This window comes from Papio anubis, chromosome 5 (genome assembly GCF_008728515.1).
Source record: "Papio anubis isolate 15944 chromosome 5, Panubis1.0, whole genome shotgun sequence".
NCBI classification, from domain to species: domain Eukaryota; kingdom Metazoa; phylum Chordata; class Mammalia; order Primates; family Cercopithecidae; genus Papio; species Papio anubis.
This window is the reverse complement of record NC_044980.1, coordinates 132,162,026-132,179,594: the sequence shown is the minus strand read 5'-3', so window position 1 is coordinate 132,179,594 and position 17,569 is coordinate 132,162,026. Positions and strand designations below refer to the sequence as shown.

General features: G+C 50.6%; 1 protein-coding gene and 1 non-coding gene across 4 annotated transcripts; one reads left to right on the top strand and one right to left on the bottom strand.

The window, feature by feature from the left end:
- Nucleotides 1-411: 411 nt before the first annotated feature.
- Nucleotides 412-527, top strand: LOC116275205. The gene has a single exon (XR_004184146.1). It is a non-coding gene; the product is annotated as a U5 spliceosomal RNA (small nuclear RNA).
- A 534-nt stretch (nt 528-1,061) lies between these two features.
- Nucleotides 1,062-15,851, bottom strand: ECSCR (endothelial cell surface expressed chemotaxis and apoptosis regulator). Of its 3 annotated transcripts, XM_031666797.1 has the most exons (10): nt 15,713-15,850; nt 11,311-11,355; nt 10,930-10,980; nt 10,718-10,777; nt 9,678-9,722; nt 8,522-8,635; nt 8,045-8,143; nt 7,800-7,836; nt 1,578-1,674; nt 1,062-1,409 (listed from the first exon to the last, which is right to left on the bottom strand). In XM_031666797.1, exons 1-10 carry the CDS (start codon nt 15,771-15,773, stop codon nt 1,401-1,403), a joined length of 618 nt encoding a protein of 205 aa, XP_031522657.1. In that variant the 5' UTR covers nt 15,774-15,850; the 3' UTR covers nt 1,062-1,400. The 3 variants fall into 3 exon arrangements, with proteins under 3 accessions (XP_031522657.1, XP_031522659.1, XP_031522658.1); XM_031666799.1 differs by lacking the exon at nt 11,311-11,355 and having other exon boundaries at nt 15,713-15,851; XM_031666798.1 differs by lacking the exon at nt 9,678-9,722.
- Between the last annotated feature and the right edge of the window lie 1,718 nt (nt 15,852-17,569).

Here is a 17,569-nt window from a genome sequence, read left to right as displayed (position 1 = left end):
TAATGTCATGGTAGACATGACTAAGACTAAGAAAGCAGACTCCTCCTTTCTTCTCCTCCTTCTCTTTAAATGACTTTCCAGTATTTCTACAATCTTTTATTCTATATCTAGGACACAAGATAACTGTTGTATGGGGTAAAGTGGGTGGGGTTTGTGGTGATGAAGTCACAGACCTATCTTCACCGCAAACCTTCCCAGTGTTTATCCCATAGCTAAGACCAAAGTGATGCATGTCTACCTGGGGGCAGGCAGAGGACATTTGTCCTCATCTCATTCACCTCTCCCCATTGGCATTTCCTAGTCAAAACTTTCTTGGTGATGACTGGTCACTGTTTACAGTCCCTCGTTTCTCTCCTCTATTAGAGTGGTTAGTCAGTCGCCTCAGCCCTACTAATAAAAATAAACCAGGTGATACTCTGGTTTCTCTTCAGATCATATAAATCTTTCACCTTTTACTAAAGATTCCTGTGGAGAGGAGCAACTTTGAGCTTTTAACTAACTTTTTGAGGCTTTCCTTTAGCAGGGCTAGTATAAAGAAGAAGAAAACAAACAAACAAACAAACAAAATGACTGGGTGTGGTGGCTCACACCTGTAATCCCAGCAGTTTAGGAGGCTGAGGCAGGTGGATCACTTGAGGTCAGGAGTTCGAGACCAGCGTGACCAACATGGTAAAACCCCGTCACTACTAAAAAAGTACAAAAATTAGCCAGGCATGGTGGCACACACCTGTAGCTCCAGCTACTTGGGAGGCTGAACCAGGAGAATCACTTGAACCCTTGGGAGGCAGAGGTTGTGGTGAGCCAAGATCACACCACCGCACTCTAGCCTGGGAGACAGAGTGAGACTCCATCTGAAGAAAAAAAACAAAAGCGACAACACCACCACCCAGGTGAACCTGATAAAACCTGACGCAAAGTCCCTTCTATCGACCATCCAAGTTTCTCAGAGAGCTGCCCATAAGGCAAAACCCGCATGTATGTCTGGCCTTGGAAAGAAGGCCCAAAAGCTGCTAGAACATTATGTTAGGAAATGTGCATGGGAGCATAGACCTTAAAAGTAATTAGACTGCAGGCTAGAAAATAATTTTAATGCAAAGTAGAAAGGATCAATCCACCTCGTCACTTTCCTTGCTCTCGCTCTGTCACCTCCTCTTTCCTGTGGCTCTGAGAAGGTGGGAGAAGCAGGCAGTATTTCCACAGCAGTTGTCCATATAGAAAGTGTCTCCCCTATTGGTAGCTTGTTCCCAGATCTGGGGCAATGCTAGTGTCCTTTAGATCTGGGAGCAGACATGAAACAATAAAATAATTTACATGTGGTTCATTGCCTCTACTAATTCCATCTCTTCCTCCTTGTAGTCACAGGGCAGCTGCATCATCCTCATGGGGACCCAAAGTTGCTTTTAAAGAACCTGCAAAATAAATGCATAATGGGGAAGAGTGAACTTGTTAGGAGTGGCGGGGTAGAGAAGAGGGGAGAAGAGCCAGGGTCTTTGAAAGTATCTCCTTTCTGGCCTGAAAGGAGGAGGAGGAGGGGAAAGGTGAATTTGGGGAAGGAAGGCAGGAAACAAAAAATGTACCTTCTCTGCTGAGAGACTTTGTTTGCCATTATTCATGTTGATGTTCTTCATGGAGATAAGGGTGATGCGATCTTTCTCTCCATTGGCTGTGGAGCAGCTGGGGGAGGAAGGGTGTCTGGGTTAAAGAGAGGAGGAGGGCAGGGCAATGGAGAGTCAAGGAACTGTGAAGTTGTTGAGCCTTAGACCTTTGTCTCAAAAAATCTATATGTTGGTGGTGAATCATAATGAAATGAGAGTGTGCTTTGAAGACCAGAAGACTGCATTTATTTATTTATTTAGAGATGGAATCTTGCTCTGTCGCCCAGGCTGGAGTGCAATGGCGCGATCTCAGCTCACTGCAACCTCCACCTCCCTGGTTCAAGCGATTTTCCTGCCTCAGCCTCCTGAGTAGCTGGGATTACGAGCACGTGCCATCACACTCAGCTAATTTTTGTATTTTTTAGTAGAGACAAGATTTTACCATGTTGGCCAGGCTGGTCTTGAACTCCTGACCTCAAAGGATCTGGCCATCTTGGCCTCCCAAAGTGCTGGGATTACAGGTGTGAGCCACTGTGCCTGGCTAAGACTTGCATTTAAATTTTGGTGTTACTACCTACTACTTGTTTGATCTTTACCAAGTTACAGTCTCTATTAAAGCCTCAATTTTATTTTTTTAGTTTTTATTGAGACAGGGTCTTGCTCTGTCACCCAGACTGGAGTGCTGTGACACAATCACAGCTCACTGCAGCCTTGACCTCCTGAGCTTACACAATCTACCTGCCTCAGCCTCCCAAAGTACTGAGATTACAGGCATGAGCCATCACATCCGCCAAAGCCTCAACTTTTCTTCCCCCCCGAGATGGAGTCTTGCTCTGTCACCCAGGCTGGAGTGCAGTGGCACTACCTCAGCTCATTGCAACCTCCGCCTCTGGGTTCAAGCAATTCTCCTGCCTCAGCCTCCCAAGTAGCTGGGATTACAGGGACCTGCCACCACACCCAGTTAATTTTTGTATTTTTAGTAGAGACTGGGTTTCACCATGTTTACCAGGCTGGTCTTGAACTCCTGACCTCACGATCCACCCACCTTGGCCTCCCAAAGTGCTGGGATTACAGGCGTAAGCCACTGCGCCTGGCCTAAAGCCTCAGTTTTAAAAATGTATAATGAAGTAATGTCTTGGCTTACACCTATAATCCCAGCACTTTGGGAGGCTGAGGCAGAAGGATCACCTGAGACCAGGAGTTTGAGACCAGCCTGGGCAACATAGTGATATCCCATATCTATTTTAAAAATTAAAAATTAGCTGGACATGGTGGCACATGCCTGTAGTCCCAGCTACTTGACAGGCTGAGGTGGGAGGATCATTTGATCCCTGTTGGCATCATTGCAGTCCAGCCTGGGCAACAAAGCAAGCCTGTCCTTCAAAAAAAGAAAGAAGAAAGCGAAGAGGCTGGGCGTGGTGTTCAATGCCTGAAATCCTGAAGGAAGTTAGTGGAGTGGATCACAAGGTCAGGAGTTTGAGACCATCTGGCCAACATGGGAAACTGTGTCTCTATAAAAATACAAAAATTAGCGGGTGTGGTGGTGCATGCCTGTAGTCCCAGCTACTTGGGAGGCTGAGTGGGAGAATCCACTGAACTTGGGAGGTGGAGTTGCAGTGAGCTGAGATCGTGCCACTGTACTCAACCTGGGCAACAAACAGAACTCCATCTCAAAAAAAAAAAAAAAAAAAGTAATATATGCAACTTGAGCGATTGCTATGAATTTAAGATCATGTTATAAAATATATACCATTGTGGCGGTGTGGTGGCTCAAGGCATAATCCCAGCACTTTGGGAGGCGAGGCAGGCGGATCACAAGGTCAGAGAGATCAAGACCATCTGGCTAACGGTGGCAGTCTCTACTAAAAATAAAAACTAGCGGTGAGGTGGCGCCTGTAGTCCCAGCTACTCTGGAGAGGCTGAGGCAGGAGAATGAAGTGAGCACCGGGGCCGGAGCTTGCAGTGAGCTGAGAGATCGGCCCTGCACTCCAACCTGGGCGACAGAAGCGAGATCCGTCTCCAGCAACAACAACAAAAAAATATATATATATATATATATACCATTGTGTTTGGCACATAATAGGTATTCAGTAAGTGGTTCCTAAGCTTGAGAGAATGTCTTTTGTATTAGATCTGAATTCCTACACTTTTCATGATGGGGTTATAGAGGCTTAGCCCTTGGGTTGAAGAGTTTCAGTCCATCTCCTGTCATTTGATTATTCCTTTTCACGTCTGCCCCTGTTCTGCCCACCACAGCCCTGGCCTCAGGGGAGCCTGTCAGGATTGTATGTGTGTGGGATGTGTGTGGTAATGAGGGGTGCATATGTGTGGTATGGGATATGTGGTGTGAGGTGTTGGGGGTGTGTGTGTGGTGTAATGCATGTGTGGTGTGTGTGGTATGGGGTGTGTGTGTGGTATGCGGTGTGTGGGGTGTGTGTGTATGGTATGGGAGTGTTATGTATAGTGTATGTGATGTGTGGGGGAGTGTGTATGTGTGGTGTGTGTGGTGTGAGATGTATATGTTGTGTGTATGTATAATATGGGGTACGTGTGTGTTTTGTGTGGCATGTGGGTTTGTGGTGTGCGTGTGGTTTGGGTGGGTGTGTGGTGTGTGTGTAGTATGAGGTACAGGGTGTGTGTGTGTGTGATGTGTGTGTGGTTTGGGTGTGTGTGTGGTGTGTGTGTGTATAGTATGAGGTGTGTGGTGTGTGTGTAGTATAGGGTATGGGGTGTGTGTGTTGTGTGGTGTGGTGTGTGTGTGTATGGTATGGGGGGATGTGTGTGAAGTGTGGCTGTGTGGTGTATGTGTGTTGTTTGGGTGTGTATGTTGGGTATGGGGTGTGGGGTGTGTGATGTGGGTATGTGTAGTGGGGTATGGGATGTGTGGTGTGTGTGTGGTTTGGGTGGGTGTGTGGGGTATGTGTTGGTGGGGAGGTGGGTATGTATAGTATGGGTATAAGGGTGGGTATGGTGTGGGTGGGTGTGTAGGGTATAGGGTGTGGGGGTGTGTGTGTAGTATAGGATGTATGCATGTGGTGTGTATGTATAGTGTAGGGTGTAGGGGGTGTGTGTTTGTGGTGTGGATGTGTGGGGTATGGGGCATGTTGTGCGTTTATGGTGTGTGTGGGATGTATGTGTATAGTATAGGGTGTGTGTGTGGTGCATGGGGTGTATGTGGTGTGTGGGTGTGTGTGTGTAGTGTGGGGTATGGGATGTGTTGTGTGTTTGTGGTGTATGTGGGAGTGTGTGTATAGTATGGAGTGTGTGTGGTATGTGAATGTATGTGGGGGTGTGTAGTGTATGGGTGTGTGAGTAGTGTGGGGTGTGGGATGTGTTGTGTGTGGTGTATAGGAGTGTGTGTATATGATATGTGGGGTGTGTGGGTATATGTGTATAGTGTGGGGTGTGGGGTATGTGGTAGGTTTGTGGGTGTGTGTGTGTGTATAGTGTGGGGGGTGTGTGGTGTGTGGTATGTGTGTGGAGTGTGGTGTGTGGGGTATGAGGCCTGTGGTGTATTTGAGGTGTGTGTGTAGAGGGGTGTATAGTATGGGGTGTGTGTGGTTTGTGGGGTGTGTGTGGTAGGTGGGTATGTGTGTGGAGTGTGGGGTGTGGAGTGTGGGGTGTGTTTGTGGTATGTGTGTTGGGGGTGTGTATAGTATGGGGTGTGTGTGGTGTGTGATGTGTAGGGGATGTGTGGTGTGTGGGTGTGTGTGTAGTGTGGGGGGGGGGGGGTGTGGTATGTGGTGTGTTTGAGGTTTGTGTGAGGGTGGTGTGTACAGTATGAGATGTGTGTGGTGTGTGGTATGTGAGGTGCGTGTGAGATGTGTGGGTGTGTGTGTAGTGTGGGAATGTGGGGCATGTGGTATGTTTGAGAGGTGTGTGGGTGTGTGTGTATAGTATGGGGTATGTGTGGTGTGTGGGGTATATGGTGTGTTTGTGATGTGTGTGTGTGGTGTGTGTATAATATGGGATGTGTGTGGTGTGGGGTGTGTAGTGTGTGTGTGTAGTGGGGTGTGTGGTGTGTTTGAGGTGTGTGTGGGGTGTGTGTGTGTGGTGTGTGATGTATGGGGTGTGTGTGGTGTGTGTGGTGTGTGATGTATGGGGTGTGTGTGTGGTGTGTGATGTGTAGGGGGCGTGTGTGTGGTGTGTGGGTATGTGTCTGCAGTGGGGTGTGGGGTGTGTGGTGTGTCTGACGTGTGTGTGGGGGTGTGTGTGTGGTGTGAGTGGTGTGTGAGATGTGTGTCTAGTGGGGTATGGGGCATGTGGTGTGTTTGAGGTGTGTGGGAGGTGTGTATAACATGGGGTGTGTGTGTGATGTGTATAATGTGTGTGGTGTGTATTGGTGTTTGGGTGTGTGTGGTGAGGTGTAGGGTGTGTGGTGGGTTTGAGGTGTGTGGGTGTGTGTGTGATGTGTATAATGCGTGTGGTGTGTGGTGTTTGGGTGTGTGTAGTGAGGTGTAGGGTGTGTGTGGTGGGTTTGAGGTGTGTGGGTGTGTTTGTGATGTGTATAATGCGTGTGGTGTGTGGTGTGTGGGTGTGTGAGAGTGAGGTGTAGGAGGTGTGTGTAGGTAGGCTTGAGGTGTGGTGTGTGTGTGATGTGTGGGGGTGTGTGGTGTGTGGTGTTTGGGTGTGTGTAGTGAGGTGTAGGGTGTGTGGTGGGTTTGAGGTGTGTGGGTGTGTGTGTGATGTGTGGGGGTGTGTGGTGTGTGGTGTTTGGGTGTGTGTGTGAGTGAGGTGTAGGGTGTGTGGTGGGAGCGAGGTGTGTGTGGGTGTGTGTGTGATGTGTGGGGGTGTGTGGTGTGTGGTGTTTGGGTGTGTGTGTAGTGAGGTGTAGGGTGTGTGGGGGCTTGAGGTGTGTGGGTGTGTGTGTGGTGTGGAAATTGTGTAGTGTGTGGTGTTTGGGTGTGTAATGGCAGTAGGGTGTAGGGTGTGTGGTGGGTTTGAGGTGTGTGGGTGTGTGTGTGATGTTTGGTGTGTGGTGTTTGGGTGTGTGTAGTGAGGTGTAGGGTGTGTGGTGGGTTTGAGGTGTGTGGGTGTGTGTGTGATGTGTACTTATAATGCGTGTGGTGTGGTGTTTGGGTGTGTGTAGTGAGTGTAGGGTGTGTGGTGGGCTTGAGGTGTGTGGGTGTGTGTGTGATGTGTATAATTCGTGTGGTGTGTGGTGTTTGGGTGTGTGTAGTGAGGTGTAGGGTGTGTGGTGGGCTTGAGGTGTGGGTGTGTGTGTGATGTGTGGGGGTGTGTGGTGTGTGGTGTTTGGGTGTGTAAGTAAAGGTGTAGGGTGTGGTGGGTTTCAGGTGTGTGGGTGTGTGTGTGTGATGTGTGGGGGTGTGTGGTGTTTGGGTGTGTGTAGTGAGGTGTAGGGTGTGTGGTGGGTTTCAGGTGTGTGGGTGTGTGTGTGATGTGTGGGGTGTGGTGGTGTGGGGTGTTTGGGTGTGTGTAGTGAGGTGTAGGGTGTGTGGTGGGTTTCAGGTGTGTGGGTGTGTGTGTGATGATGTGGGGTGTGGTGTTTGGGTGTGTGTATGTGAGGTGTAGGGTGTGTGGTGGGTTTCAGGTGTGTGGGTGTGTGTGTGATGTGTGGGGGTGTGTGGTGTGTGGTGTGTGGGTGTGTGTAGTGAGGTGTAGGGTGTGTGGTGGGTTTGAGGGTGTGAGTGTGTGTGTGTGATGGTGTGTGGTGTGTGGTGTGTGGGTGTGTGTAGTGAGGTGTAGGGTGTGTGGTGGGTTTCAAGTGTGTGGGTGTGTGGTGTGATGTGGGGGGGTGTGTGGTGTTTGGGGTGTGTGGTGAGGTGTAGGGTGTGTGAAGGGTGGGTTTGAGGTGTGTGGGTGTGTGTGTGTGTGATGTGTGAGGGGTGTGTGGTGTTTAGGTGTGGCAGTAGGGAGTGCTTTAAGCGTGTGTGGTGGGTTTCAGGTGAAATGAGTGTGTGTGTGAATAAACAGGGGTGTGTTGGTGTTTGGGTGTGTGTAAGGTAGGGGTGTAGGGTGTGTGGTGGGGGCAGGGTGTGTGGGTGTGGTGTGTGATGTGTGGGGAATTGTGTGGTGTTGTTTGGGTGTGTGTGAGCGGTATACTTGTGTGTTGGGAACAAGGTGTGTGGGTGTGTGTGTGATGTGTGGGGGTGTGGGTGTGTGCGTGTGGAAGGCGGGAAGTGTGAGTTCCCTCTGGGAGTTGGGATCTGGGTGTCAGATAGAAGATGCTTCTGACGTTCTTACCTTTCAGACAGCCCTGAACTCCCAGGTTTCTGGGGATCTGTAAAAGCCAAAGGCACGGATTGGGGCTCACATGCTGTAACTCACAAGTCCAGCCTTCCTCTCAAAGCCCACCTGGGGACCCTCCCGCTCATGGAGAGGCACTCATGTGCCATTCCTTCCCCCAGATGCAGGCTGGTGTGAGCTGGGGCTCTAGCCCTGGGTCTGCCAGCAGAGGGGAAAAGGGTCCCTGAGGGCAGGGTACGCACCTTCAGACTCCTTGCTCTTCCGACACTTGAACCTCAGGCTGACCACACCGACTAGGACAATCACAACAACCACCAGGATGACAATGAAGCTGATAACACCTGAACAGAGAAAAGAATGGGGTGAAGGGGGCCAGTCGGGGCGACAAAACGGGGGCCAACAAGAGTCTGGCATTCCCTTCCCAGCTGAGTACTTTGTAGACAGGCTCCAGGAGCAAAGTGAGTTCCACTTCTCTGCTGAACAGGTGAGCTCTCAGCCTGCCGCCCCCTCTCCATCCCCCCGAGAACATGGAACCCAGCACAACTAAGAAGAGTGGACTGGAGGGGCAGGAGCCCCCCTCCCACAAGGGTCTTCCTCATAAGCCAGAACCTCCTGGAACAAATGGGTGAAATTTGAACTTGTGTTTCCAGACCTAGAGTCCAGGTCAATTCCAGGGGTGGGGTTCCCTTCTATGTCCCACCTTCTCCTCCCGCTCTCACCAAATGCAGCCACAGTGAGCACAGTCTCTGACGTGGGGCTGGGCAGGATGGTCGCATCTTCCCTCATGCTCAGGCTCATGGTGGTTGAATTGGGGGGAACATTTTGAAATGTGTCTAAAATGGAGTGGGGTTGGGGCATCAGTGAAGGGGACTGACACAGCCTATCAGAGAGAGCTAGCTTCCCTCCCGCTTCCCCCTAGGGAAGGACCGGACGTTATGCTGCAGAGCTATGAGGTCAGACTGGGCAAAATAGAGCCGTCTGTGTTGTGCCAGGGTTGAGGTGGGAGGAACGTTTCTGCTCAGGCAAGGCTCCAACAAACCAGGCTGCCTGTTAAGGGCAAAGGTTTCCGACTCTCTTAAAAAGTGCTATGCTGGCCTGGTGCAGTGGCTCATGCCTGTAATCCCAGTACCTTAGGCAGCTGAGACAGGTGGATCACTTGAAGTCAGGAGTTTGAGACCAGCCTGGCCAAAATGGTAAAACCCCATCTCTCTTAAAAATTAAAAAAAAAAAAAAAAAAAAAAAATCGGGCACAGTGGCTCACGCCTGTAATCCCAGCACTTTGGGAGGCCAAGGTGGGCAGACCATGAGGTCAGGAGTTTGAGACCAACCTGGCAATATGGTGAAATCCCATCTCTACTAAAAATACATAATTACCCAGGCATGGTGACGCGTGCCTGTAGTCCCAGCTAGCCAGGTGACTGAGGCAGGAGAATTGCTTGAACCCGGGAGGCAGGGATTGCAGTGAGGCAAGATTGTGCCACTGCACTCCAGTCTGAGTGACAGAGCAAGATTCTGTCTCAAAACAAAACAAAACAAAAAAACTAGCTAGGCCTGATGGCACATGCCTGTAATCCCAGCTACTCAGGAGGCAGAGGTTGCAGAGAGCCGGGATCGCACCACTGCACTCCAGCCTGGATGACAGAACAAGACTCCTTCTCAACAACAAAAAAGGTGCTATGTCACCTGTGTCTTCCCTCCTCAACGCATCATACTTCAGGCCCAATTGCTGTTCCACTTCCTTATCCCTCCTCACTCCCCCTTCCCAAATAAGTCTGGGAGAATAAAAAATCTGAGAGCCAAGAGATAAGATGAGAGAAAGGGTCACAGACATCTCCTGCCCACTGCTCTTCAGGGTGGCCTTGGCAGGACATACACCTCTGCTTGTGCCTCCGCCTCTTCCGCTGCTGGGGACACCTGTGCCTGCACCATGAAACAGCATGACCAAGATGGGGGCATCCCCCAGCAGCTCTTCTCCCTTGCTGCTAAGCAAAGGCCAATCTTCCCTGCCTGAGAGGACTGTAGCCCTTTCCCGGCCTTTTCTGCCTTCCTTTTCCTTCATTTTGGGGTATGCTTCCCCTCCCCTCTCTCTGGCTATGCCTTTCTCAGTCTCAAGTCTAAGCTCCTTTTACCTTCATTGTGACCAGGCCCAAGTTTCTGCCTCTATGCCCCACCAAGCCTCTTTCTTTCCTGAGCCAGGGTGCCACTGATGTCGGTCCTGACCTCTGTGGCCTCCTGAGGAGGGCAGAAGGAACCCATCCAGATGGAACCCAGTGTTTTTCACCGCTGCCCCTCGCCTTGGGCACTCAACAAGTCCTGATGTGTGCATCTGTGGCTTGGCCCAAGTTAGGCCCAGCCAGGTCAGGAAGAGCCCATCCGCAGTGCCTGCCCTCGGCGTCACGGGTTTACTGGGTGCCATGGGGGCCTGCGCAGCCTTCTTTGTAGCTGCTGTGAATGAGGAAGCACATGTGGGCCTGCTCAGGGCCTTGGCCGGCCTGTGCACCGGGAGGGCTCTTCAGTCCAAAATCTTCCTCTTCTTTCCTGCTTCCAGTTCCAGAAGGGGCCATTCTCTTGTTCACCTCTGGGCAGTTCCCTCTGCCTGGAATAAGCCCCACTACCCTCCATCCCACAGCCTCCACGTGCTCAGCTGACCCCTTCTCGGCTTGGCTTCAGAAGCCGCTTCTGGGAGTCATCCCTGGCCCCCAAGTCCGAAGTGACTGACATGTGCCTGGGCTCCCACACTTCTGCTTGTGCCCACCGCAGCCCTTCTCACCCTGCATGTCATCATCAATGTGAGGTTCTGTTTCCTTGTCTGTTCCCCCTCGCCCCGGTCTATATTCTCTTTTAGAGCAGAAACTGTGTCGGGGTCCTCACTGGGCCCTCCCTGGATGGCGTTTGCAGTCTGAATGACACAGTACCTGGCGTACCGGTGCTGGCCAGATGGCTTGGGCTGTTAGCCTCTGAGGAAGGGATGTATCCTGCAAGGACAGAAGCAGTTGGTGAGTGGGAGGTAGGGCAAGTTTAGTGACACCACACTCCCTCGCCCATCCAAGAACCCCTGGGCTCCAAGCAGGTCTGAATGAATGGATGTGGGGCAGGAGCCGGGACCTCAGTAACCGCACTCACTCACCTGGGTTGGAAGAAACTGGCTCTGTGGTCGGACTTAGACTGCCGAGGCCTCCTGAAACAGACCATCTGAGGCTGAGGGGTGCACGGCCTCCTACTGTTCCATCTCCCTCTCTTCTTCCCTAGATCTGTGTGTCTTTCTCCCTACCCCATTCCCCACCCCTCACTCCCAACCATTCACCTCTTTTTTATTCAAGGCACATTAGACTCGGCCATGCTGAAAAAAAAAATTCTTAGATGAGCTCAGCTTTGGTGAGTCCTGAGAGCTCCTGCTCCAGCCACAGTCCCAGCCCCCTGAGGTTAAGGCTAAATTGGCATAGAGCTCCTCTCACCCTTCCTAAGTTCCTAGGCCTACATGCTGGAGTAGAGCCATGTTTGGTCTTACCCTGAGAGCTAGAGGTTTGGGTCATTGTGGGCTGGGAGCTGTGGCCTGCAAGAGAAAGCAAAACACATAGCTTGGTAAGTCCCCTGCCTAGCACAGAGCCTAGAGAGGAACCCTCAGAAAGCCTTCTGGCCCAGCCTGGGCAACATAGCAAGACCCTGTCTCTTTAAAAAGGTTTTTGTTTTGTTTTGTTTTTTTAATTCTTCAGGCATAGTAGTGCACACCTGGAGTCCTATCTACTCAGGAGGCTGAGGTGGGAGGATTGTTTGAGCCCAGAAGGGTGAGGCTGGCTTCAGCAAGCTATGATTGCACCACTGCACTCCAGCCTGGGCAACAGACAGAGACCCTATCTCAACAAAAGAAAAGAAAAGAAAAGAAAACACTGTCCAGGTGCGGCGGTTCAGGCCTGTAATCCCAGCACTTAGGGAGGCCAAGGTGGGTGGATCACGTGAGGTCAGGAGTTCAAGACTAGCCCGGCCAACATGGTGAAACCCTGCCTCTACTAAAAATACAAAAATTAGCTGGCCTGAGGGTGCACACCTGTAATACCAGCTGCTTGGGAGGCTGAGAAATGAGAATCACTTGAACCCGGGAGGTGGAGGTTGCAGTGAGCTGAGATCGTGCCATTGCACTCCAGCCTGGGCAACAAAGTGAGACTCCATCCCTCAAAAAAAAAAAAGAAAAGAAAACAGAAAAAACCCTTTTGGCTTTCTAAGCCTACCATGCTAGAAGGCAGACACACTAGGCAGAGGGCTAAAGGGTGCGGGCTGTGGCTCACGGTGCTGGCTTCCTCCGAGACTGTGACTCAATAGCAACATCACCACCACCCCATGGCTCAGGGTCCCGAAGTCCTTCCCTGTCTCTTCAATCTAACATGGGCATTTTACCAATGTGATGCAGGGTCAGGGGAAGGTTATTTTAAACTAGTGACATTTCTAAGGAAGGACAGAGGACCTGCCACACCTTGACAAGGAAGGGCCCAGGACTCCAGGTCCGTAGGCTAATGTTTACCCTAAGCTACTGTCACCCTAGTCCTGCCCCCAGGGAAGGGGCTGAGAGATGGGAAGGTGAGTGAGATGGGGATGGGAATTAGGGCTTGTATCTTGGCTGGAGGTAGGGGCCTGTGCAGGAAGTAAGTTCTGAGGTATATATAGGAGGCAGGGAAGCTCTAGCATGAGCAACCCATTCACTTTTACAGGCAGAGGATACATAGGACATGGTTGTTATTGACCAAACCCAGAGAGGGGTCAGTCACCAAGAGTCCCCAGCCAGAAGCCCTCAGTGGCTTTTTTGTATGTACAAGTGTGTCTGCGGGGCTCTGTGCAAAAAAGTGAGTGCATGCTCATGTGCCGCTGTGTGTGTCCTGCTGTGTATGTGGAACCTGAAAGGTCAGGTTGTATTTGCTCATTTTCCACAATGAAATCATTCTTGAAACCTGTGAACAATGTGAAAGGAAAACAACGTGGGGAAGTGGAGCCACCCAGCTGGGTTCCCGTCCCTCTGTTTGAGTGGGGACTGAAGCCCCTGGCCTGGCTCTGTTGCTCCCTTGGCCTCTCAGCATCAGGGGAGCATTTAGCCCAGGCCTGGGTGGACAGAGGCGGCTGGGTGCCAGGGGTCCACCCCTGCCTGTAGCAGCCTGCTGCTGTGCTTATTTTCCTTAAGCCACTGCCTTCCTCCATGGGGCTATCATTTGGATAGTGTAGAATTAATTGTTTCCAAGTGTAAAATTACCAAACCCTGGGCCATGTTTTTCTAGATCACCATTTCTGAGAGTCCCACTCCCTTGTTGCGGAGAGGAGGATGGTCAAGAGGGGAGTTAAAATTTACAGGAAGCCCAGGCTAGAGAAAACCCTTTCTAGCTGGGGATGACCCTGGGAGAATCTTTTTAACCCAAGGCATGACCTGAAAACATCTATCAGTTACTAATCCAGCATATCTAATGTACTTTTTTTTTCTTTTTTTGAGACAGTTTCTCTCTTGGTCACCCAGGCTGGAGTGCAGTGGCACGATCTCAGCTCACTGCAACCTCCGCCTCCTGGGCTCAAGGGATTCTCCTGCCTCAGCCTCCTGAGTAGCTGGGATTACAGGCGCCTGCCACCATGCCCGGCTAATTTTTATATTTTTAATAGAGATGGGGTTTCACCATGTTGGCCAGGCTGGTCTCAAACTCCTGACCTCAGGTGATCCATCTGCCTCAGCCTCCCAAAGTGCTGGGATTACAGGCGTGAGCCACCATGCCCGGCCTAATGTACTATCTAAATGCTGTAAGGTTATAACTTAATTTTTGGTGGGAAGGCACAAGGAACTGCCCTTCTGCATTTATCTAGAAAGAAAACTATTCAGTGGCTTAGGAGGAGTTCCAAAGTCACAAGCTTCAAGACCCACTAGCCTGCTCTTTCCTTGCCTCTTGCCCCTCCCACTACCCAAACTTCTTGTCACCAACAAAGATTCCTCTGTGAGTAGGGGAGGGACTTAGCGAGCATCTGTGTCTACAGCAGAGGGTGTCTCTGACCACGGGGCCTACAGATGCCCAAAGAGCTCTAGCCACAGGAATTTCTGATTTCCCTGGTTTCCCCTCTCTAATCCTGTCTGCGTTATCCCCTTCTAGTCTATCTCCACACGCACCCCTCCCCATTTTCCTCAGAAGCATAGTTTAGTAGTTAAAATCGTGGGTGTTAATGGAGCCCGGCAAGCCTGAGTTCAAGTCCTGGCATTGTTGCTGTCTGGCCTAGGACTCAGTTTTCTTTCAAGTGCAAGTGACCAGCCTGGGCAACATGGTAAAACCTTGCTCTTCAAAAAAATACAAAAATTAGCCAGGTGTGGTGGCTTGTGCCTGTAGCCCCCAGCTACACAGCAGGCTAAGGCAGGAGGATTGCTTGAGCCCAGGAGGTCAAGGCTGCAGTGAGCCATGATCATGCCACTGCACTCTGGCCTGGGCAATGGAGCGACCCTGTCTCAAAAATAACTAAGTAAAATGCAAGTGGTATTAGTACCTCGCAAATTGTTATGAGGGAAAGAAAATGCATATGAAGCACTTAACGCAGTACTGACAAGCTCAATGAAGACCAGACACTTTTGTTTTTGCCCCATTCTCTCAAATCCTCCAGGTCTCAAGTCTGCCCTGCCTCTGAGTATCCAGAGTCAAGTCCCTTTATGGGCCTGAATGTGCTCAGGATTCCTCAGTCCATCAAGATGAAGGAGCCAGGAAGTGCTCTGCACACTTCAGGATGAGAGGTTAGGAAACTCAGGGGGGCAGTGATAGCGGCTTAGGTAGAGCTGACACAGGGCATTTGAGAGCCCTGGCACTTGCCTGGAGAAAACAGTGTGTAGGGAGGCTGGGAAAAGTCTAGGCCTGTGGAAATGCCACCTCATGAGCCTCACCTGCAGTTTCCACAACAGCCTAGACCCCCAGCCCGAGAACTGTGACTCTGTCATGGAGGGGGTAGAAGGGGATGGAGACAATCAGAGTTTTGTCCTCCAGCCCATGGGCTTTTAGAGAAATGCCTGACCTCTCCAGGAGGCAGTGTTCTGGTACTCAGGCCTCTTACCCACCACCGATGGGGGGCCACCACCCCTCCCCATCCGAACCCTCTTGCGCACTCTTTCTGCTGCTTTGAGCACAGAGGACTTGTAGAGAGTGAGGTGGGGGCAGGGCAGAGATGGTCAAAGGGAAGTTGCTGCCCTGTGAGTCAAAATGTCCTGGACTCATCATGATTCCCAGCAACTGCTCCCTGATGCCAGGACCCCTATGAGTGGCTTCACAACTCATTGGCTGGCAGAGCCTGTCAAAGAGGTGCCATTTCCGTGTAGCCTCCTCTGGAGGTCATCTCCTCTAGCCCCTGGATGTGAGAATGTTATGCACATCCTCCTTGGTGAACAGTTCTTTGTGTCTAACCTGAGTCCCTCTTGCTGTGATTTAAGTTTAAAATCAACATTTGGAATTCCTAGGCTGCTACTCCTCATGTGAAAGGAGAGAACAGATTCCCTGTGAAGCCCAAGGTGCAGAGGATTTGTCTTAGAACAGTTGATAGAGTGGCCGTCGTCAGCCCTTCCCGAAGATCAGAGGATGAGCGTCATGAATAGCCTGAGCACATCCTAGAAGAAGCTTTGGGCCTGGATCTCGCACGAACACAGCTCCCTCCCACGATTCAGGAGGCCAGCCTCTATGGGGAGCCCAGCTCCCCCAGGGCAATTTCCCACAAGAGGGTTTAACCATAGCTCCATTTACCCCTGCCTGGTAGTCAGGACCCCCAATCCAACTGATCCCCTTCATGAAAAGGCTCTGGAATTTCCCCTGGGCACAGTCCCTGGATGGAAAGCATGTGTATTCTGAGAAAGGGACTGACGCCTAGAATGGCCAGCTGCGGAGAGGAATTGCTGTGGAAAAGTGGCAGGCGCCTCTTACCTCGGAACAGGAGGAAGCCCAGGATCACCCAGCACAGCTGCATGGCTCCTGCGGTGCCCATGTCAGCTGGATATGTGGCGGGCAGGCAGCAGCTCAGTGGAGGCTCTGTCCATAGTGGAGAAGAGAGAGGGAGAGCTGGGGCGGGGTGGGGGTGGGGACTGGCTCTCCAGGAGCTTCCTGTCAAAAGAATAGAAGGAAACACATTGGGACCAGCTCCAGGGGCCCTGCTCAGCCATGTCCAGATGAGGATGTGAGGCTGCAGCAGCAACTGTGCCTGCCCAGCGTGGCCTCTAGTGCCTATGCACAATGATCAACCATGGTAACCTGGCCCCATCCCCATTCTCTTCCTTTCTGAGGGATCCATCAGGTTCCACCACAGACCGCCTGGGGTTTTTTCCGGAATCTAACACCAATCCCGCCCAGTACTGTTTCAGACCAGGTTCTTCTTTCCCATGATTCAGCCTGGAAGCCCAGCCCACCAGCCGCCCATGCTCCCTGGACTCTGAATTCTCCACATTCCTCTCCCTCCTCAGGGATCCCAATGCAGATAGGACTCCCTACATCTTTCAGAGAGGCCCAACATGCATGATTATTATTCCTTTTTTACTTTTTTTAAAGAGATTGGGTCTTGCTCTATTGCCCAGTCTGTACTCAAACTCCTGGGTTCAAGTGATCCTCCTGCCTCAGCCTCACAAGTAGCTGGGACTTCAGGCATGTGCCACCATGCCTGGTATTGTTGTTATTAATAGAAAAGCAAGAGTACCTATTTGAAACACTCCTCCCTCTGCACCCTCACTGGGGTGAGGTGTCCCCTGTCCTCAGCATCTGGCAGCACTCATCCTTATCCCAGGATTCTCTTTCTTACAGACAGGCCAGCATTGTGACTTTTTTCAGTATTCCTTGGACCTGGCACAATGCCTGCCACATAGCAGGTCCTCAGCACATATTTACTGAACTAAACTCAAAAGATTTAAGGTCAGGGCTGCACAGTGGCTCATGCCTACAATCCAGCATTTTGAGAGGTTGAGGCAGAGGATTTCTTGAGGCCAGGAGTTTGAGACCAGACTAGGCAACACAGCAAGACCCTGTCTCTACAAAAAAAAAAAAAAAAAAAAATTTAATTAGCCAGGCATGGTGGTGCATGCCTGTAGTCCTAGCTACTCATGAGGCTAAGGTGAGAGGACCTCCTGAGCCCAAGAGTTCAAGGCTGCAGTGAGCTATGATCAGAGTGAGACCCCATCACTGAAATTAAAAAAAAAAAAGATTCGAAAGCAGAGGAATGTTACAAACAATCCTACCTCCTTAATATTAATTACATTATTGTTATTAATTTCCTTCCAGTCTATTTGCCTTCCAGTCTTTGACAATATGCATATACATATACAATCATTTATATAATTGGTATCCTTTTTTCTTTCCTTTTTTTTTTTTTTTTTTGAGACAGAGTCTCTCACTGTTACCCATACTGGAGTGCAGTGCAAGATCTCTGCTCACTGCAGCCTCCGCCTCCCGGATTCAAGCCATTTTCATGCCTCAACCTCCAGCGCAGCTGGGACTGCAGGCTCATGCCACCAAGTCTGGCTAATTTTTGTATTTTTAGTAGAGACAGAGTTTCACCATGTTGGCCAGGCTGGTCTCGAACTCCTGACCTCAAATGATCCTCCTGCGTTGGTCTCCCAAAGTGCTGGGATTACAGGCATGAGCCACCATGCCTAGCCCTTTTTTCTTTATTTTTTAAATATTTTATTATGAAGCAGTCACAAGAAAAGTTGGAAGTACATTACACAGAACTTTTTTCCCTGAACTGTTTCAGAGTAAATTGTCAACAGGATGCCCCATCACCCCGAATAGTTTAGT

Excerpts from the sequence above, each read along its gene's own strand:
- ECSCR (XM_031666797.1), bottom strand. The coding sequence starts at position 15,773 with ATGGGCACCGCAGGAGCCATGCAGCTGTGCTGGGTGATCCTGGGCTTC. Across the intron at positions 9,723-10,717 it reads GGCCAGCACCGGTACGCCAG|GCACAGGTGTCCCCAGCAGC; the intron begins GTACTGTGTCAT and ends TTCATGGTGCAG. Across the intron at positions 1,675-7,799 it reads AGTTCAGGGCTGTCTGAAAG|CTGCTCCACAGCCAATGGAG; the intron begins GTAAGAACGTCA and ends TTCCTCCCCCAG.